Consider the following 22653-nt stretch of genomic DNA (forward strand, 5'->3'; position numbering starts at 1 on the left):
CTCAGTGACTCCATATCATGTTTGCTCAGTTTACAAGTAAAAAGATGTTTTTCCTAACTGACAGCACTGGGATCTCTAAGTCAAACAGTGTTTACAGCACCATCAGTAGTAAAGACTTGGAACTTAGTTGACAACTTCCTTTCATGGTGTGCTGCCTGGAGTAGACTTCAGCTCATTCTCTTGTCATTGTGTTAATTCTGCAGGGTTTACAGGAATCAAAAGTAGCACAAACTTACTTTTGTCATTAAACATCCAGTTATAACACAGAAGGGCAAATGCTGTCCCTTCCTGAGAAGCTGCAGAGGGCTCTTTGGCAATGCAGCCAATGTAGTTATGCTACTTAATATGAGGCTGGATATCAGGGAGCACACAAGAGGGTGGCACCTCTCCACATTGTGGAGTCTTGTTCCATACGTATGCCCAGCAATGCAGCACACAGGGAATGGGGGGGAGGGATCCATGAGTGCATGTAGGTATTACATAAAAACCAACAAAAAACTCAGCATGTGCATGGAATTAGTAAACCAAAAAGCTTCCACTTCCTGTGTCTTTATTTCAATTTACCAAGAACAGAAAAACATGCATCCATAGTCTTTAAGGAATTGGTTCAGACAATCATTCCAGGTGTCTGCCTCAGAATCCCATGTAACTCAAAAGGACTGTGCAAACAAACTAATCAGAGTGGGTTTACTTTTATATATTTTTCAGAAGAGGGCCATCAGTAAAACCTGCCTTATTACAGATCCCTCTCCAGTTAGGAAAAATGGATGTGTACAATCTCTTATTTCCCAACATGTCTTTCCCCAGCCAAGGCTACCAAGAAACCCCATTCACCTGTATTTCTTAGAGATATTGGATAGGAACTACCCTGTCCGTTGTACTGAGTGGAGAGGGGAGTTTGAGCCCATACTGCTCAGGAAACTCTGATTTTGGGGTTCAGAGCCAGATTCAGAAACAGTGGCTTCTATGAGACCACATCTTTCCCTCCACTGGTTGCATCCCCTTCCTCGTGGTATTTCTAAGAAGTAAAACCTGAAATGGAGGAGTGCTAATTTAGGATTCCCTTAGAATCCTCATGGGGCATGTACACGCTGTTGCATCCATATGGGCTACTTTTGCTGTTGATCTGAAGGAGCCTCCATGAAGCAGTTCAGCAAGTTCAGAATCCTTCCAGGCCAAAGAGTGGTGGCTGCTTCCCTAATGGCTGGCCAGGCACTAGAGTCTGGATTTGACCCAGGGAGGCACAAGTACTCCTGTTCTTTTTGCGGATACAGACTAACACGGCTGCTACTCTGAAACCTGTCATAAAGAGATTGATATTTATATACATATATACCTCTCCATCTGTGTGTGAAGTATGATATGTATGCATATTTGTCTTTATTTTAATATCAGGTGGTTCATTTCCTAAATGATATTTTCACTTTTGCAGGGACGAAGACAATAATCCAGAAAGGTTTTGTGGGGTGTCTCAGTGATGTGTTTTTGAAAAAAACACACAATCCCTATGAAAATTGGGAACCTTTAGAATGGCAGGATGCTGAAGAGCAAAACAACGTCTATCACAGTTGGGAAGGGTGTCCCACTGTCCTTATGGAAGGAGCACATTTTCTTGGCAAAGGTAAAATAGTATATTATATAGTGGACCTATCAATTCTCAAATTGAATAAATTACCACACCTGTATTTCAATTGTCCTCTTTTTAAACACATTCTTACTTACACAGGGTTATTTTCAGCTGGGCTAAGGCTTAGCTTCTGTGTTTACAAGAGCAATTCATGCCCACAGAATGAATTACAGTCAGCAAGAGGTGCAGCTGCTTGAGATGCACACACATTTACTACAATGAAATATTTTGCAGGTGCTGATTGTGCCTACGAAGGGAGAGGGCACACCTACTGAATATTAACACAAAATACCGTGATGCATCAGTGGAACACCATGATGCAAAAATCACAATGAAGTATTAGGTTGTTGCACTGTTTCTCCTTCCTGGGTTTTTGCTCCATTTGATGATGAGTGGCTTTACAAGGCTGAATGACACTGTTCTAGAACATCAACGCAGCGTCCTCTGTTAGAATTCTATAAATGACTGTGCAATGCCGCATCTTTCCTTACTTTTGATTTCTGCTTTGATTTATTTATTTTAAAAACATGTTATTTTGTCTTTCAAGGGTTCCTGGAACTCCATTCAGATATTTTTCATGGTGGACTCGACTTTGAGATCTCCTTTAAATTTAGAACAGACCAACTGAATGGATTACTTCTGTTTGTTTACAACAAAGAAGGCCCAGATTACCTTGCAGTAGGTTCAGAAATGAATTATTACACATATTTTTTTCAGATACCTTGTATGAGATTTTCTTGTTACTGTCTCTCCCTAAAATCACTATCATTTGTTGTTTTTTATTTTTTCAAACAATGTAATCTTATATTTATATGTTCACCAAATACCAATCTGTACAGCATTTTAAAATGTATAGCAAAAGGGTTGAAAAGAAAAAAATATAATTCATGTATATATTTTAAATAAGAAAAAAATCAATATGTCACATACATTGCAACATCTTCTACTGGATTGTAAGCAATTAGAATCAGTTAGAGATGGAAAAGACCTATATTAAGTCCATTCCCTTGACAGTGTGGAATTGTTCTCTTTTGTATATTTACATGACAAGGACTTTATCCAGGTCAGTTTAACTATCTCAAGTTCCAAGAGTTCCATCACATCCCTAAGGAAACTGTTCCACGCCCTAATAGATCATCATAATCAGGATTTTTTTTTCTTATTAGCAATAATTTTCCATTTTTAATAGGAATATAAGAATTGTCACACTGGATCAGACTAATGGACCATTTTAGTCCATTATCCTATCTCCAACAGTGGCCTATATCACATGCTTCAGAGGAAGGTGCGGGGGGAAAAACCTGCAGTGGGCAGCTATGGAATTATCTGCCTATAGAGAAGTTTTCTTCCTAACCTCCAATAGGAAGAAGCTGGTTTATGTGGTGAAGCATTACTTCTTTATCAAAACTCTGTTCGGGATTTTTTTAGTCCAGTCCTTTAGTCTTGTTAAACTCTTCAGTTCTACAGGTAAATTGTGTATTGTGAGAAACACTATTTCCTTTTATTATTTTTAAATGTACTGCCTTTCAATTTTATGAAATTTCTCCTTGTTTTCTTGTATTATGAACGAAAGTTATCAGAAGAGCCCAATCCAATTCCTGCACACCATCATTAATTTTATACCTATAACATGTCCCTTATTTGTTTCCTCTGTACAGTAAAACCTCCCCAATCTCTTCAATTCTCTTGATAGAGAAGTTTTTTATGTCTCTAGTCATTTACATTGGCATCTACATCTATGAACTTCCTTTATCTTTGCTATATCCTTTTTCACATAGAGCGACCAGAACTGAACAAAGATGCCTTTTTGCCATGCTTCCTTATTTATTTATTATTTGTATTTCTGTATCTTTGGTTTTAAATGTTAATGTCACAGTCGTGGGTTTTGGTACCTTTACTTCTCCAAGGATGTTGAACTTAGTTTCATTGTGGTTGCTATTACTTGGCCGCTCAACTACAGTTACTTCTTGAATCAACCCCTGTTTGTTATATGGGATTAGGTTGAGAATGATCTCTTCTTTTAGCTGTTCCAAGAAGTGGTCATTTAAGGTGACAATAAATTGCTTCACTATACCTTGTCCCATTGTTATATTTAACCAATTTATATATAGGTTAAATATATTTACATCACCCATTATTATTGTTTTATTAGCTTTTGTTGCCCCCTTGATCTGTCTCAACATGGTTCATTCAGTATCCTTTTCCTTATCTGGAGGCTGGTAGTATAATCCTACTCGTATGTTTGTATTTTCATGACTTGGACTTTGTATCCATACAGCTTCAACTATGTGGATCTTTCCACTCAGAATTATCTCACTAGATTCTAGGGATTCTTTTTGGGGTGTTGTGCTATTTCTCACATCTCTATGATCCAATCTACCCTCCTTGTATAGTTTTATATCCAGACATTACAGTATCATTAATTTTTGTCATTCCATCATTTCACTAATGCCTGTTATGTCTCATTGCCAGACATTCTAATTCACCTGTTTTTGCTTTAAACTTCTGGCATTCATTATATAAGTCTTTATATTTTGTGAGCAGGTGTCTGGTTTTTATCTAACTCCTTAGTCAGACATTTGTTGATCTGTCAGAGTTTACTTGTCTGATCCCAACCCATCCCTGCTCCAGTTCAGCTATAATTTCTGTCCCGTCCTTCATCCCTAGCAGATATGTTTGCCTGACCTGTGAACTCCTCTGCCCCATCAGCTTTCCCCCAGCTCCTGGTTTAAACAGCTCCAAAACCTTATTAATTTTCAGTGCCAGAAGTCTGCCTAATTTCATTCTATTGCTCCAATTCATTATCTATGTAACAGTGCTGCCCAGAGGATGCCATCAGGATTATGGCCCCAGTGTGTCACACTGCACTAACTAGGGCTCAGTCCTGCAAACACTTTTGGGTAGGTAAATTTACCCACTTTACCCACATGCTCAAGTATTTGCAGGTTTGGGGTCACACAATCCCTGCCATAAAGATGATAATCTAAGAAATTATATTGTAAAATCCTTTGGGCAGGTGCTGTCTTTGTACAGCACCGAGAACAATGGGTCTTGGTCTGTGCCTACTGACCTGAGGTGCTATGGTAACACAAATAATTAATAATAATCATAATAATAATAATATATCCGCTTGTATTAAACTAAATATTTCTTCTCCATACTTAATGTTTACCAAGTCTATTATGTGTAGACTGTTACCATATTTTCTAGAGAGACAAGACTGGTGAGGTAATATCTTTTATTGGACCAACTTGTATTGGTGAGAGAGACAAGCTTTCAAGCTACATGGAGCTCTTCCTCCAGTCTGGGAAAGATACTCTGGTGTGTCACAGCTAAATGCAAGATCAAACAGATAGTTCAGCATACATAGGTAGCACATATTCAGAGAGACCATTCAAGGTGATGTGGCCTATTAACACCCCGGTAGTCATAGGTCAAAAAGAAGGGTTAGTGGGTTACAGATTGTTGAAATAAGCCATAAATCCAGTGTCTTTATTAAGGATATGATTTTTAGTGTCAAGCAAAGTTATGAATTTAAGCTCCCAGGCTCATGTTATGAAAGTTCTTTTGAGGATGAGCACTGATAGGTCAGATATAGAGTGATCACTTTGTGAAAAGTGCTCACCCAGGTGTGATGTGGTGTTTGTCTTTTATCATTTACCTGTGTGAATTCACCTGAGAGTGCAGTGATTGTCTGGTTTCACCCACATAGTTGTTATTGGGGCATTTAGTGACCTGGATGTGGTACACCACGTGTTGTGACAGGCATGTGTAGGACCCATAGATCTTGAAAAGTATGTTATGGGAGGTGTTGATCATTGTAGCGGTGGAGATATGTCTGCATGTTTTGTATGTGTTGTTCTGGGAGGGTCTGTTGCCGCTTTGAATTTGAGCTTGCTTGTGATGATGAGCTTGGAGAGTTGGGGGGTTGTTGCTAGGCCAGAAGAGGGATTCAGGAAAGATTTCTTTCAGGATTCAGTCCCCATTGAATATGAGTTGTAGTTGTTTGATGATACACCGTACGGGTTCCAATGTGGGATGGTAGGTGACAACTAGGGGTGTGCAGTTTGAATCAGACAATCACTATGCTCTTGAATGAATTCACGGGAAAATGATAAAAGAGAAAAACACCATATCACCTGTGGATGAACACTTCTCAGAAAGAGATCGGATATGGAGTGATCAATCATTGTTCACCCTCAAAGTAAACCTGCACAACACTTTCAAAAGATGAGCCTGGGAGCTTAAATTCATAACTTTGCTAGTCACTAACAATCATAGACTGAATAGAGACACTGGATTTATGGTTTATTACAACAATCTACAACCCATAACAACCCCACCCCCATTCCTCCCCTCCCTATGACTGGAGGAGTGTTAAAGGGCCACTTCACCTTGAATGGTCCCTTGAAATATGTATCATCTACTTATGCTAAACCATTTGTTCCAGCTTGTGTCTAGCTGTGACACCCTAAGGCCTTGTCTACACTACTGCTTAAGTCAATGTAAGTGATGTCGCTCAGGGTGTGAAAAAAACACCCCCCAGAGTGACCTAATTTACATTGACTTAACACAGTGTCTGCACCGCGCTATGTTGGCAGGAGACGCTCTCCACCAACATAGCTTCCACCTCTCATTGAGGTGGATTAATTACGTCGATGGAAGAGTGTGCTCCTGTCGACATAGCGCATCTTCACCAGATGCGCTGAATTTACGCCACCCCATCAATCGCAGCGGCGCTCATTTAGTGCGGAAATGAAGACAAGCCCTGAGTTGGTTTTGCGGACCTGAAGAAGACTCAAAAGCTTCTCTCTCTCACCACCAGAATTTGGTCCAGTAATATCTCTCTAATATTGTCTCTCTAATATCCTGGGACCAACATAGCTACGACAACACTGCATACATCATATTTGCTGTCAGTTGTCATTTCACTCACCGATATGTATTTAAAACTTTTTTCTCTTTCCTCTTTAAACTTCTGTCATAAATTAGAAAACAGCAACAAGAAGCACTTAGTGTTGATTTTTAGGATATTTCTAATTTACAAATGAAACAGCAACTAAATGGACTTATTCCCAATTTTAAATTTAATTTTGGGTATTATGCTTGCCCCCTGACCGTTTTTGTTCCTTTACAGCCACATTTTCTTATTTTTAAGTGTTTTTCTTTCTCCCTTTATGTGGAAGTCCCACAGAAATAGATAAAAATGATTATCTGACTATAAAGAGGAAATGACTGTACAAAAAGCACTGTCAAATGCACAAAGTAAGCAAAGAGAAAAATAATTTCCCCCTCTAAAGTCACTTTCCGTTTTAGTCAACGTAGGTGTTACAACTCAGTTGGTTATTACTGCACTGAAATGGGTGGTTGAATATGTTTCCCTGCCTCCATTAGCAATTTTCATCTCACCTCATCCCCTCACCTCAAGGAGTGCTATGTGCAGAGTACATTTTCTAGTCTCTTGGAGTCCGATGTTACAAACACACATAAGGATGTCAGAAGTGTTCTCTGTGTATTTAAGCTCACACAAAAAAGTTAACACTGAGTGGAAGTGAGATTTATAGCACGCTGCTCGTAAATGATGGTGCTGTCGTTGGGAGCCTTGATCAGAACAAACTTGCATTGGAAAATAGGTTAGAAGTCACAGCACTTTGCCAACTTCTCTATGGGCAGATAATTCCATAGCTGCCCACTGCAGGTTTTTTCCCCGCACCTTCCTAGGTCTCATTACAAAATGGCGTATGCCATGTTGTAGTTGCTGTTGTGTCAGCCAGAAAAGTGAGTGAGCTTCAAACATTTCTGGCTGAACCACATTATATGACATTGCACAGGACAAGGTGATACTCAGCCCCCACTCCTTTCTAGGGTGACCAGATCACACAGGTGAAATATCGGGGGTGGGGGCGGAGAAAAAAAAAAGCCGCCCCCTCCACCCCTGCACCAGCATGCCTCTGCTCCGTCTCCACTTCCCCCCTCCCTCCAGTGGAACCCCTCCCCCCCAAAAAACGGCCGCCCGAGCTCCACGCCCTGCCCCCCCCCACCAGCTTGCCTCCACTCCGTCTCCACCTCCCCCCTCCCTCCAGCAAGCCTGGGAGGGAGGGGGAGGAGGAGGAATGCAGCATGCTTGGGGAAGAGGCGGGGCAGGGCAGGGATTTGGGGCAGGATCCAATGGGGGAAGGAGAGGATGGGGTCAGGGTGGGGGGGCGCGAGCCCCCTCCGGGCTCCGCTCCGCCTGTGAGCGGAGGCAAAATATCGGGACAATTCGCGTCCCGACCGAAGGTAGGTCGGGACACGGGACAAATAAGCAAATATCGGGACAGTCCCGATAAAATTGGGACGTCTGGTCACCCTACTCCTTTCATTCCTAATGTGGTCTCAGAATTTCGTCTAAACCAGTCAGTCAACCTGCTTGTCTTCTTCTTGAAGCCATACTCTGCACTGGGAGAAAAGAAACTACATACACTAGATGTATCTAGGGCTTTGCTTTATTATACTGCCAGGAACAAACTGTTCAGACTGTCACCATATCTATTTCTAGCCACAGCTGGGCGTTCTAAAGCTCAGGCCATTTCATCAACAAGAATATAGAAATGGATTACACAGTGTAGCTCACTGTGTTACCAACTAGCTGCTGTACTTCTCCCACTGAACATCAAGGCTCCCCCCACCACAGAATAAACATCCTCCACCTGCTTCAGGAATGTGCTAACATCAGAAGTCTGTAAGGCGGTAATGTGGAATAACCTACTGACCTTTGTCAAGCACTATACCTGCACCTTAGCTGCTAGGTCATATGCCAAGTTCAGGAGAGGAGTACTTCAATCACTGTTTGACTGATGCAGCTGAAATTCTTCATTCCCATCCTTCTGAGGTTTACTGCTTGCCAGTCACCTACAGTAGGTTTCACTCTGACTCATACTCAAAGACAAAAGCACAGTCACTTACAGTAACTGTGGTTCTATGCTGTAGTCAGTGTCAATCCCATGACCTGTCCAGTGTCCCTTCTTTTTGGAGTCTTCATCTACCCAGAGTTTAAAATTATGACGTCATTGAGGGAATGTCATAGCCACTCCACCCTTTGTGCCCTCACATGGGAACATAAGGAGGCACAGGGTGCATTTGCCGCCTCAACTGACACAGCTGTTCAAAAGACCCTAGATATTACACAAATGAGATGCATGTGATCCACACTGACTACAGCATCTTGAAGAACCACATTTATTGTGGGGTAGGTTAGCATTTTTTGGACACTTGGAGTAATTGTTACTAAAATGCAATCAAAATATAAATACTTTAAAGTGAGATATCATTGGTATTCTCTATTTCTCAAAAAGATACATCTTTTTCCAAAAGAATTTTAAAGATGTATATTTTTATAGATCTATCTTTATATTTTATATTTTATCTTTATATTTTAAAATCTTATGTCACTTAAGATTTTGCCTTGGAAAATGAAATGTATTTTCTGTTGGCTTATCCTTTGTTGTTTTTTGTTTTTGTTTTTTTATTTTATTTTTTAATTTTTTAATTTTTTTTTGTATTCACAACTACCATATTTTAAATTATCAGTGTTCTGTACTAGCCAATTTGGAATCTCAAAACATATTTGCTGGTGCATCTCAGACAATACGGATTAAACAATTTGGCAGTAAAGCATATGGAAACTTTACTTCCACCATGAAAATGTAGGTAAAATATATTCATATTTCAAAATTGATATATTAATCTAGAAAATACATACAGAAACAATTATTTGAGAGATATAAAACAATAAAGATGAAATATGGAATCAATATGTTATTGTTCAAATTTGAAATTGCATTCACTAGATAATTAAAAGGAGCTTAATCGGGTCTGACATTTAATTTCCTTATTGTCATGTCACATTTTTCCAAAAATTAAATTGACGGAAGAAAATGGTGTTTTGTCATTTTCAAAAAAGTCAAATAGAAATAGTCCTACTTTAAGCTGTTCTTTTCTTTTCAGTCAATTATGCTGCTGTTGATACAGAAGTCCTAAATAGGTTTCAAAAAAATAGAATTTTTTTGTTACATGTCAAATTGTGTCATTAATTGATAGAAGTGTACTTGCTACAGTTGTTATATCCTATGTTAACAACTGTATTGTCATTACAATTACTTGAAGGAAAAATATTTTTGTACCTTTCCTTCAGTTGAATGTCTTAAATGTCAGTAACACATTGCCCTTTTCCTCCCCTGTGGCTGTCATTTTTGAAACCTTTCTTTTATTTTAAAATACAGGCTGAACTGAAGAGTGGAATTCTGAGCTTCCTGTTAAAAACTGACACTGTTTTTACACAAGTGGCTCTCTGGGCGGGGCTGTCCTATTGTGATGGAAACTGGAAGAGAGTAGCTGTGAAGAAGGAAGGCTCAAGAGTTTCTGCAAGTATGAATGAATTGACAGAGCATGTTTTGGAACCCCGTGCTCAGCAACTGAAAGTAAACTCTCCAGTCTATGTAGGGGGAATCCCCTCTGAGCTACAGAATTTCTATAAAGAACTAGGATTAGAACCAGGTAAGGAAATCCAAGGGAAATCCAGCATTGCAGGAATAGGTGTTAGTAATTCTGTAGACAGCTGTCTTTGCTCTGAGATGGTACTAAATGTATGCACCAGTACAGTGTTAGGGGGCATTTAAACAATGTAGTATTTTTTCAAGTCTAAAGGGGAAATACAGATGTTCTCCCTACTGTTGTTATTGTCCCATGTTTCTGCTAACATTTCCATCTGTCCACCCCATCTAGCTAAACTTCTTGCTCCAAGCCTAACGTCTCAAAGGTCACTTAGATCTCACCTGCCCCTTAGCTTGCCTGCAAAGTCAAGATGTTTGTATCCTAATTTACATATCAGTTGTTCCTGATCAGAGCTGTTAGCTTAGGGTACGTCTGCCCTAGCACTTTTGTTGGTGTAACTTATATTGCTTAGGGGTGTGAAAAAACATCCCCCCCCGAGCGACACAAGTTACACTGACAGAAGCGCTGGTGTGGACAGCACTATGTCAACGGGAGATGCTCTCCTGCTGACGTTGCTACACCTGTCACTGGGGACATAAAGTGGCTACATGCGAGATCTTACAGTGGTGGGGCTGCATCGGTACAGCTGTGCCGCTGTAAGGCCTCTAGTTCAGATGTGGCCTTAGGTAGAATATGGGCTTGTCTACACGTAAAATGCTGCAGAAGCGCAGCTGCAATTCAGTGAAGACACTCCCTATACTGATGGGAGGGGTTCTCCCATTGAAGTAGGTAATCCAGCTCTCCAAGATGGCGTACTTAATTCTTCCATCAACTTAATGCTTGCTACGCTGAGGGTTAGGTCGGTTTAATTACGTTGTTCAGGGGTGTGGGTTTTTCACTAGACCTAAGTTAAGCTTGGGCTGTCTGTGCCCTTTTAGTATATTGACATCTTCAAGAGGCAAATGTTATAATTCCCTAATTTCCCTTAGCAGTACCCCAATTCTGCATGACTTGTAGGCAGACACCAGATCATAAGCCTTTGGGTAAAAGAAGTATCACCCATATAGAATCCAGTGAGGGTGCTTTATCTTGCTGTCTTCTAGGCAATAGACATAGTATAAAAATAAATCTTACAGTCTAAGTAGTGTATATATAATTATATCAATTAAATGTTATATGAACCCTAAATGATCACTCCTATTTTTGTACACTATCAAAATCCTTCCACCCTTCTGATGTCTTAAGCAGTCTTTCAGATCAGCTGCATCAGAAAAATGAGACGCGCTAACTTCAGCTGCACAGGCAGAAAAGCTAAATCTTCAAGAGAGAGATTTTCACAGCACTCCACCCACACAAGTCCCCGCCATAATCTGGAAAGATAACACACTCAACCAGTGAAACACAAGATAGGCACATTAGATCACTGGAATGCTCTCCATTGAGTAGGACACGGCTATATGTAGCAGCTACTGGGAGCTGATTAATCATTTCACAGGCATTGCTAGAGGTAGTTACAGAATTTTGTATGCAGTGAATACTTTAAGTGAGATTTTCTGGATCAGCCAGTTGTACCTGGTACAGAACAAGGAGGAGGGGGAGACAAAGGTACTTCAACTCACCTTTGTGCTCCCTACCCCCCTCCCAGTTCTGGGACAGGCTTAATCTCTAGTGTAAAACAGAGTAGCCTTTCTTTGCTCTGTTCAACTCTGAGTTATCTGTGGCCCTTGGTCAGGGACCATCTGGATGCAAAATACCTGCAACATGGCCATAAACCAACCTGCCCCCGCCCCGTGAATTTTGGCCTCTACCTTTTTTTTTCTTTTTCTTTTTTGTTTGTTTGTTTTGTTTAACAAGGTCTTTGCAAATAAACCGTTATTTATTAAGCTATTCATTATTCATAATTTATTTTAATCTATCATAAACAATCAAATGGTAGTCAGTAGATTATATGTGAATTGTCTAATATTGGTATTCAGTGTTGAACATCTCAAGTGGGGTAAATACATGTGTTGATGTTGAATATCTGTATTCAAGTAAATTAGGCAGACAGTTTTTCAAGCTTTATGAATTCACAGATATGGAAAGGTTCAAATCAACCCAAAGCACTAGGATTCACAAGTAATTAATACATGTTCTTTCTAGTATTCAGTAGCTGTAGGCATCATAATACATTATAACCTACCCCAGACCCTATGCACATCATTTTTCTGGCCCAAAAGGATTATCCATTATTCATGTCCCATTAATGCTATATTTTACCAGATGGTATCACTTCTGAGTTGATGCACTCCCAATTCCTGTAGCCAAGGGATCTATGAACAATTAATCTAGGGCCAAACATTATTAAAGGTGAGTGTCTAAAGTATATGTTTAGGCACCTAAATAAATTTGGTCTGATTTTCAGAAGTGCTGGATCCTCACTGACTTGAGATGGGAACAAGCCACCTATTTAGGTGCCCAAATGTGGATTGAAATGAGCATCTTTCAGCACCCATGTTTGAAAATATTGGTCTATATTCATATTTTTAACTTGTTTGACTTTATCCTGTTCCCAACTGTAGCCTATCATTGTGACCAATAGGAATGAGAGTATGTGACATTTTGGTGATCACGAGGAACAGTAAAGGGCTTTGTCACTGCCTGCCCTGTAAGCTCGGGGTGTGTTAATGCTGTATAGCTTTGGTTCAGATCCTTGACACCAGTAGCCTGCCCACAAGCACAAAGTCTCATCTTGCAGGATGACACCAATAGCCCATCTAGTCTCAAGTCTCCCCAGATTCGTCCTTCCTGAGTTCTTAACTACTAGGCATTTGGACTTTTCTCCTCTGATTTGTCACCCCTGAAGATGTGAAACCAGCCGCCCAGATACCAGCTTACTTTGGCCCCCATGTTCCACTCAGTTTGTACAACACAGACCTGCTTGGGGTAAAAATAAACAAAAGGTTTATTTAATAGAAAAAACACAGATTCAAAGATGAAGTGGTGAGGGAGAGCAAATGTATACAAGTTATACAGCAAATAGACATAAAGACATAACCTCGAGCTTTACACTTCCATATTGGATAAAATCCCTTTTCTAATACAAGTTACTGGCTGCCTTTGAACAGTTTCCCAGCATATCCCCTAACTATAGCAGGGATCCAGCATTTCACAGACAGCTTCCTGCCCAGAGGCTGTTCCTCAGTTTCTGGATGCAAAACCTTAGGCACAAGCTTGCTTTTAAAAGGCTTCCCACCCCCTTTCTCTCAGGGCTTATCCACACTGTAGAGACTGCAGCTGTAGGGTTCTCCCATCAGCACAGGTAATCTACCTCCCTGAGAGGCGGTATCTAGGTCAAGGGGAGAATTCTCCTGTTCATAGAATCATAGAATATCAGGGTTGGAAGGGACCTCAGAAGGTCATCTAGTCCAACCCCCTGCTCAAAGCAGGACCAATTCCCAACTAAATCATCCCAGCCAGGGCTTTGTCAAGCCAGGCCTTAAAAACCTCCAAGGAAGGAGACTCCACCACCTCCCTAGGTAAAGCATTCCAGTGCTTCACCACCCTCCTAGTGAAATAGTGTTTCCTAATATCCAACCTAGACCTCCCCCACTGCAACTTGAGACCATTGCTCCTTGTTCTGTCATCTGCCACCACTGAGAACAGCCGAACTCCATCCTCTTTGGAACCCCCCTTCAGGTAGTTGAAGGCTGCTATCAAATCCCCCCTCATTCTTCTCTTCTGGAGACTAAACAATCCCAGTTCCCTCAGCCTCTCCTCATAAGTCATGCGCTCCAGACCCCTAATCATTTTTGTTGCCCTCCGCTGGACTCTTTCCAATTTTTCCACATCCTTCTTGTAGTGTGGGGCCCAAAACTGGACACAGTACTCCAGATGAGGCCTCACCAATGTCGAATAAAGGGGAACGATCACGTCCCTCGATCTGCTGGCAATGCCCCTACTTATACAGCCCAAAATGTCGTTAGCCTTCTTGGTAGAACTGTCTACACTGGGGGTTAAGTCAGTTTAACTGTGTCACTCAGGGGTGTGGATTTTTCACACCCTTGAGCAATGTGGTTATATTGACCTAATTTCCTAGTATGGACCAGGCCTCAGTCCATGGTGACTCATGTATATTCCGCGTGTGGAAACCCCCTCTTGACTTGAGAGCTGGGATGTCTCAAAGTTTTTCCATTAACTCTAATGTCCCGTCCTTGTTATTTCCTGGACTAGACAGTAGGTAGTAACTTGGATCTGATTACGTGTAAACACCTGGCTGGGAAGTGCCTCTCCCTGTCCTGTTGTGAAGTGGAGCCGAAGTTTAGGAGCTCATTTCTCTCTATACACAAATAACCATAACCCGTATACATAGCTCATAAAGATTCTTAAGTTTAGAAAGTTACAAGCTTTAATAAAAGATTTTACTCAACACATTTTTATAGCACAATAACATTTTATAAAATAAGTTGGTTCAACTGCTTATTCTTTGGGTTTCAACCTCCCTGTTCTCCCTTTGGGGTGTCTGGACACTGATTGTCACAGAAGCATTTGTCAGAAAGAGAAAATGTGACTAAAATGGCATGTTTCTAGGTAATATTTTAGGATGCATAATCTAGAAAAAAGAACAGGAGTACTTGTGGCACCTTAGAGACTAACACATTTATTAGAGCATAAGCTTTCGTGGGCTACAGCCCACTTCTTCGGATGCATATAGAGTGAAACATATATTGAGGAGATATATATACACACATACAGAGAGCATGAACAGGTGGGAGTTGTCTTACCAACTCTGAGAGGCCAATTAAGTAAGAGAAAAACGCTTTTGAAGTGATAATCAAGATAGCTCAGTACAGACAGTTTGATAAGAAGTGTGAGAATACTTACAAGGGGAGATAGATTCAATGTTTGTAATGGCTCAGCCATTCCCAGTCCTTATTCAATCCTGAGTTGATTGTATCTAGTTTGCATATCAATTCTAGCTCTGGATCACAGAAACCCCCTTGGGAGCTGCCACCCAATGTACCAAGACTACCCCTGCTTCTGTTTTCCCTGCCAGCTCAGGACTCCAGCACCCTGTCTTGCTGAGCCAGACACTCCTGTCTGGCTCCAACACAGACCCAGGGTCTGAATCACTTGTCCCAAAGCTGCAAGTTTACCTGAAAACAGCTCACAGTAGTGTGCTTGTCTTTAGCACTCAGATGCCCAACTCCCAATGGGGTCTAAACCCAGATAAATCCATTTTACCCTGCATAAAGCTTATGCAGGGCAAACTCATAAATTGTTCGCCCTCTATAACACTGATAGAGAGATATGCACAGTTGTTTGCTCCCTCAGGTATTAATACATACTCTGAGTAAATTACTAAATAAAAAGTGATTTTATTAAATACAGACAGTAGGATTTAAGTGGTTCAAAGTAGTAACAGACAGAACAAAGTAAGTCACCAAGCAAAATAAAATAAAATGCGCAAATCTATGTCTAATCAAACTAAATACAGATAATTTCCTCACCAGTTCCAGAGCACTCCCTTTTACAGGCTAAACTCCTTTTAGCCTGGGTCCAGCAATCACTCACACCCCCTGTAGTTACTGTCCTTTGTTTCAGTCTCCTTCAAGTATCCTGGGGGGGGGGGGGTGGAGAGGCTCCTTCTTTAGCCAGCTGAAGACAAAATGGAGGGGTCTCCCACGGGTTTAAATAGACTCTTGTGGGTGGAGACCCCCCTCCTCCCTCCTATGCAAAGTCCAGCTCCAAGATGGAGTTCTGGAGTCACCTGGGCAAGTCACATGCCCCTGCATGATAATCTAGAAAGTATTGTAATGTGTGTTACTGTTTGTTTCTCTTAATGTAATTCAAATTTGAAAGTAACTGATGTTGCAAGACTTGTATTTATAATCCGCAGAATGATATATTGTCAATAATAGATCCTGGTGTGTTAATTTCACGTTTTGTGCTTTATACTATCTACTGTAAAGTACAACTTTGAATTAATTCTAATTTTCATTGTTGGGATGTACATGGGAGCCTAGTTGGCTTCAGAGACCAAATGTTGTTACCAACTGATGATTGCTCAATGGTCTATTTGACATAGGTTTCTGAGCATTGTTCAGTTCCCCATCACAAATAAGGTATCTACCTCACAAAGCCATATGACAATTGTCATTTATTACAAGCCTTGTTGGGAAGTTCAGTTAGAATCCATGAATGATTATCTCACCTGTGGAGGCAGTGTGGACAGATCAATGTGGGGATGTTTGTGGAAGCTTACACTATCATTTTCTATGCTGCAACTGTCTTAGGATAAACAAAGGACATCAGTTTCCATGGCTGTTGATTTTGCACCTCTCAACAATACTACATTCATCAAAATAATTAATTTAATAACTGGATTAAAAATGAGCTATAGGGAATACTATCTCAATGACAACTAGAGAGGAAGAGTGGTCCAGTAGTTAGGGTGCTAGCCTGGGACTTGGGAGACCTGGATTCAATTCCCTGTCTTACGGAAGACTTACTTCCTTTGTGACTCTGGGCAAGTCACTTTGGGCTTGTCTGTATGAACATTTTGCTCCCAGTAATCAGAGATGTGAATCTACCCCTCACTAGTTTGCCATGCTCCAACTGTCCATTGTGGACCCTGCTGATGCACTTTAACAGTTTGTTTAGAAGAGGACTAGATCAAAGTAGGGTCCACAATGGACAGTTAGAGTGCAGCGGGCATGTGAGGGATAGAGTCAGAACCCAGCTTGCTGTGAGCTAAATATTTGTGTATACAAGCCCTTAGTTTCTCTGTGATTAACCTCACAGGGGGGTCGAAGTAAGGAAAACATATTAAAGATTGTGAGGCATTCAGATATTATGGTAATGAAGGCCATAAAAGTACCTTAGATAGAAATATAGGATTTTCCCAAGAGCTATATTATAGTTATTGATGCATGAGAGAATGAGAAATCTATTTTTTAATTTCCAGAGTTAATTTTAAAAGTAATCAAGGTCTCTGTTCCAGTTACTATATTATTTTATATTATTCTAACTACTGGCTATTGTACCATATTCAAATCATAATTAGGGCCCTACCAAATTCTTGATCCATTTTGGTCAATTTCATGGCCATAGGATTTTAAAAATCATAAATTTAATGCTTTTAGCTATTTAAATCTGAAATTTCACAGCATTGTAATTGTAGGGGCCCTGACCCAAAAAGGAGTTGTGGGAGGGGTATCACAAGGTTATTGGGGGGGTTGTGGTACTGCTATCCTTACTTCTGTACTGCTGCTGGCGGCGGCGCTGCCTTCAGAGCTGGGCAGGTGGAGAGCGGCGGCTGCTGGCTGGGAGCCCAACTCTGAAGGCCAAACCAGCACCAGCGCAGAAGTAAGGAAGGCATGGTATGGTATTGCTACCCTTACTTCTGTGCTGCTGACTGCAGAGCTGAGTGCCTGGCCAACAGCCGCTGCTCTCTAGCCACCCAGCTCTGAAGGCAGTGCAGAAGTAAGAATGGCGATACGGCAACCCCCCTAAAATAACCTTGTGACCCCTCTGCAGCTCCCTTTTGAGTCAGGACCCCCTATTTGAGAAACATTGGTCTTCCTCCCCCCTCTCCATGAAATTGGTATAGTATAGGGTAAAACCACACAAAAGACCAAATTTCATGCGAGGGACTCCAGATTTCACAGTTCGCGATGACCATGAATTTGGTAGAGCCCTAATCATAGTACTATATTTGCATCGCCTTATGAAGAGATGCATTTCCTTTGTAAATTAAATCATAGAAATGTCAAGAAAATTGTACAACTACACTATTTTAAAATGTTCCTATTGTGAATAACTATATTTAATCAGGGCCGGCGCTTCCACTAGGTAACCCTAGGCGGTCGCCTAGGGCGGGAGGATTTGGGGGGTGGCATTTTGCCGTCCTCGGCACAAATTCGGCGGCGGGGGTCCTTCCGCTCCGGGTCTTCGGCGGAAATTTGGCGGCGGGTCCTTCACTCGCTCCGGGACCTGCCGCCGAAGTGCCCCGAAGACACGGAGCAGAAGGACCCCCGCCACCGAATGCTCAGAGGAGGAGCGCTGCCGCCTAGGGCGGCAAAAACCCTGGCACCGCTCCTGTATTTAATATATTTGTAATGTATGTAATAAGCCATATTTCTAGTGTTCAAGTCACTTACGATTTTGCCTATGATTGGGAGGTCTTGGGTTATGTTTTATGCTATGTTTGTGAATGAGGTACCAAGTATGGTCCAGTTATGACAATCTCTGTTATGCTGATGTTTCCTCTATATGCAAGTATATTTGCTGTCCATAGGCTCTTCTTAGCTCAAGTGACTAAGAATATAATGCAAATTTATGGAATATGGGAATATGAAATGCAAGGGCTGACCCCAAACTTAAAATCAATATTAGTCACTGATTTTATGTTAATACTTTTGAACATATGAACTGAAGAAGCAAAATAAAGTTTGGGGATTTTTTTTCGCAGAGAGTGGAATGTTTAATAATAAGTATATACTTCAATGTGGCAGGAATTCAACACTGGAACATTAGGAGTCCTTACCAGCTTAATATGTAAAAGGTGTGTGTGGGGGGAAATATCATTTCTCAAACATAAATTGAAAGTTAACATTTACACCCAACTCCTCTTATCACAGAAAATGTAGCATCGCAAGGAACAAAAATGATTCTTAATTAACGACTGAAGCCCTTTATGTGATACTAATCCCTTACTATTTGCTAGGTTTCGGTGGTTGCATAAAGGATGTTGAATTTACACGAGGTGCTGTCGTTAACTTGGCATCTGTGTCCAGCAGTGCTGTCAGAGTCAATCTGGACGGATGCCTATCAACTGACAGTGCTGTTAACTGCAGGGGAAATGACTCCATCCTAGTCTACCGAGGCAAAGAGCAGAGTGTTTATGAGAGTGGTCTACAGCCATTTACAGGTAACACATTGGGCCCTTAAATGAAATGCTACACTTTTATTTCATTCTGCATTAATGTGTTCTTGAGTTCACTCTTTTTTTTTTTTTAAAGAATACCTGTATAGAGTAGTTGCCTCAAATGAAGGAGGATCAGTGTCTAGTGTCTGGAGTCGTGGTCGGACAAGAGAATCAGGTAAACATAGTTTCTAAATGTATCTGTTTTATGAGTTATCTAATGTTAGGCTGTTTGCTGGAGAAAATCCCACTATGAGAATTTTAATTACCATATATACTCGTTCATAAGCTGAATATTTTTGGTAAAACAGTGACACATCAAAGAGCGGGGGTCAGCTTATAAACGGGTCTACACCAAAATCTGATGATTTTAAACTCTATGGAATCATTGAATTGAAGATCTAATACAGGGATCGGCAACCTTTGGCATGCAGCCCAGCCAGCACATCCCTCAGCCCGTGCCGCTTCCCACCACCCCCATTTGCCCCCATTGGCCTGGAACCGCGAATCACGGCCAGTGGGAGCTGCAATCGGCCAAACCTGTGGACGCGGCAGGTAAACAAACTGGCCCGGCCCACCAGGGTGCTTACCCTGGCGGGCCACGTGCCAAAAGTTCCCAATCCCTGATCTAATACATTGTCATTTTGTTTACCTAGAGCGTCTGCAGGCATGAAGCCCCTCAGCTCCCTGTGGCCGCGGTTCACCGTTCCCAGCCAATGGGAACTTCCCGCAGCTCCCATTGGCTGGGAACAGTGAACCGTGGCCACAGGGAGGTAGGGGCTCTATGCCTGCAGACGCTCCAAGTAAACAAAACGTCCCGACCTGCCAGCGGCTTACCCTGACAGTCCAGGAGCCAAAGTTTTCCAAACCCTGAAATATAGGGTCGGCTTATGAAAGGGTCATACAGTTTTTGCTATTTTTACCTATCCATTTGGGGGGATCCGTTTATAAACGAATGGGCTAATGAACAAGTATATACAGTAAATAGTAAAAATTGCAGAATATTTTAAGGGGAACCAAAAATGTTTGACATTTTGGATTAATAACATACCAATATTTTATTGTAGCTATGAAATGCACAAATAGGCATTTTTCACAATATATTTCATGGTGTTTTCTAATTATAATACACCATATTTATTATGTAAAATGAAAGATATTTAAAAGGTTGTATTGCTTTATCTTAGCATGAACATATATGAATATAAGCTACACACCCAGTTTATGTTGATATATGCAAATCTAAACCTCTAGTCAAATTACACATGTCTGCTAGAAAAAAGGCATCTGGTGATGATTGTTAAAGTGCAAGGCCACACAGGACTCACGAAAAACATTGCAAAGCAAAAATATAGTGCATAGTTGGCATTACTGTTCATGATGGGTCACACAGATGTGTGTGTTCACTCAAAAAGATTAACCTCTCCTTAAATTTCATGGAGGAAATTTGGAGGCACTTCCCTTTTTGTACAGTAGGATTTTTATACCCTGTTGAGCTAGTAATTTTCTGAAGATTCCTCACACTGTGAAATATGTGTCCATAGACTGCTATCACTATGAATTAGATCCAAATTGTACTCCAACAATTCAGAGAGTTCTACTGATAGATGATGGTCAAACAGTATTATTGTATGATCTCCCCAATTATACCAAACTCTTCTTTAAAAAAAAATACTTATAATATAATTGCATTGGAAAAGATGCTTTAAACATGTTCACCAGAGTAAATATTTGACTTTCAAATACATTGCTTATGCAGCTTAATGTCACCATTTTGTCTTCCCCCCAGAAGAAAGCATATACAGCCATTTTTATATGAATTATCTGACCACAGTAAGTTTTACCATAAATTTATATTTACAATCTGACCACAACACTGAGCAGCTACATGCTCCCAAGGGCTGGAGAATAATTGCACTATTTAATTATTTTTGAGTCAGGTTTGTTGTGTCCCTTATGAAAAGACCATCTGCTATCTTGTACCTTACTTTGCCCTGTGCTATATTTCAGAACTAATAAAATCAATATATTGCTGTAGTATTCTCAGTAACCTGAAGCTATCCTAGAGTATCACATTGTTACTTTCCATAGGCACCACAAACATTCAAACATTTTTACACTTAGCATTCCAGGGTCCTTCCCACCTCCAACAAAGGTTGCATTTATTTAATGAGTTTAAACAATAAGGTCACTACAAAGAGGATATTTGATGTAGGGAAAGCAGAGGGATCTTCATCGAGAGGCCTTAGGAGTCCACAAGCATTTACAGCAAACTCGCCATCCACCATCCTGCCGTAGTGTTCCTTGGGCCTTTCCTCTGCATCCCTTGCGCGGTCATCTGTGATGAAGTTGTTATTGGCCAGACCTTTATTTGGTATAACAATATCTAATAAATACTTAAAGGTTATGGGAAATGGGATGAATTTTTTATTAGGGATTGTATGTGTACACGAGGTTGCCTTTCAGCTTCTTTTAAACATCTTTATTCTCTTTTTTAAAAATCATCTGAAGTGATTAAAAGCAAAGGCTAATGCAAAAAGCCTCGCACAAGTTCAGTTTTTACTTCTGACAGTCGTATGCAATTATTAATTTATTTTCATATGTGGTGGGGTGGTCTGTGCCTTAAGGGTTATGGGGCCTAATGCTCAGCCCGCCCTGTCACGTGGCATTGCCCTTTTAAAAGTTTGAAAGGTCCAATTATATATACAAGTTACTCAGGAGATATTGGAAGAGAGGAAGCAATCCTGCGAGTAAGAAGTGTTTGAGAGGAAATCCCATTACTGTTTCTTTAAAGACCTGGGGCCAGGAAGCTGCAAAAAGGGGACCAGAATAAATGCTGCCTGGTCCCTTATAGCAGGGCAGACACAAGGAGATGTTGGCAGGGAAAGACTGGCCTGCTCAGCACCCTTAAGGCACAGGAAAGAAGAGTCTTCTGAAGGGAGGAGCCAGAGACTGCTAGTTGAACTGAATGTCCCCACCTGTATCTAGTAAGCTCCTGCTTATGCTTATGGCTGTCATTAATAAATTAGACCCTCAGAAAGGGGGGTGCTCTTTGATAATTATGTCTGTCTGGTCCCATTTCTAACCCGGGTAAAGAGAAGTGAGGCAGGGCTCACCTGCGACACTATGCTTGAGTGAAAGAGAGTACCCAGAGATAGTCTGGAGGTCATCACACCGTATTTTCATATGCTTTAAAAATTATTCTGAAATACTTTAATTTAGAAAATGAAACTGGAATTTTGAGAATTTGATCGCATTTGTGATGTTTAGCGGCTGATGTACCCAAGAGATAAGTGCCAAACCCCTATGTATAACAGTCTAATCCTCTTGCTTCATTCAGTTACATCATTATATTGCTTGAACTTCTTAGCTGCCTACAATCCACCTCCTTCTTATGAGTGATGTTTAATCACATTTGATACATTAAATGTTTTTGGAAAACCTGAACTAGACAAGAAAGAATGTTATGTAGATGGAGTTTTGATGGATTTGAAATATAGCTTAAACTGAATGGCTCAAGATGTGCAGTCATATTAAATCAATGCTGAAAAGTTACAACTCTAATAAATTGTATTTATGCTAATGGTTCAGTCTGATTTACTGCAGCCATTAAAAGTGAAGAATAGGGGCAATAGTCTTCTCAGAACTG

The 22653-nt window shown here is 40.8% G+C and overlaps 1 protein-coding gene across 1 annotated transcript in view; it reads left to right on the top strand.

Moving 5' to 3' along the window:
• USH2A (usherin) overlaps positions 1-22653 on the top strand; it is a 558238-nt gene that overhangs the window by 204156 nt on the left and 331429 nt on the right. Inside the window, exons 24-28 of the mRNA XM_026657662.2 lie at positions 1433-1621; positions 2175-2305; positions 9889-10162; positions 18807-19010; positions 19102-19182. Of these exons, the coding sequence (XP_026513447.1) occupies positions 1433-1621; positions 2175-2305; positions 9889-10162; positions 18807-19010; positions 19102-19182 (879 nt within the window). The remainder of the gene's footprint in view (positions 1-1432; positions 1622-2174; positions 2306-9888; positions 10163-18806; positions 19011-19101; positions 19183-22653) is intronic.

Source organism: Terrapene carolina, unplaced genomic scaffold, assembly GCF_002925995.2.
Source record: "Terrapene carolina triunguis isolate 2854851 unplaced genomic scaffold, T_m_triunguis-2.0 Scaffold262, whole genome shotgun sequence".
NCBI classification, from domain to species: domain Eukaryota; kingdom Metazoa; phylum Chordata; order Testudines; family Emydidae; genus Terrapene; species Terrapene triunguis.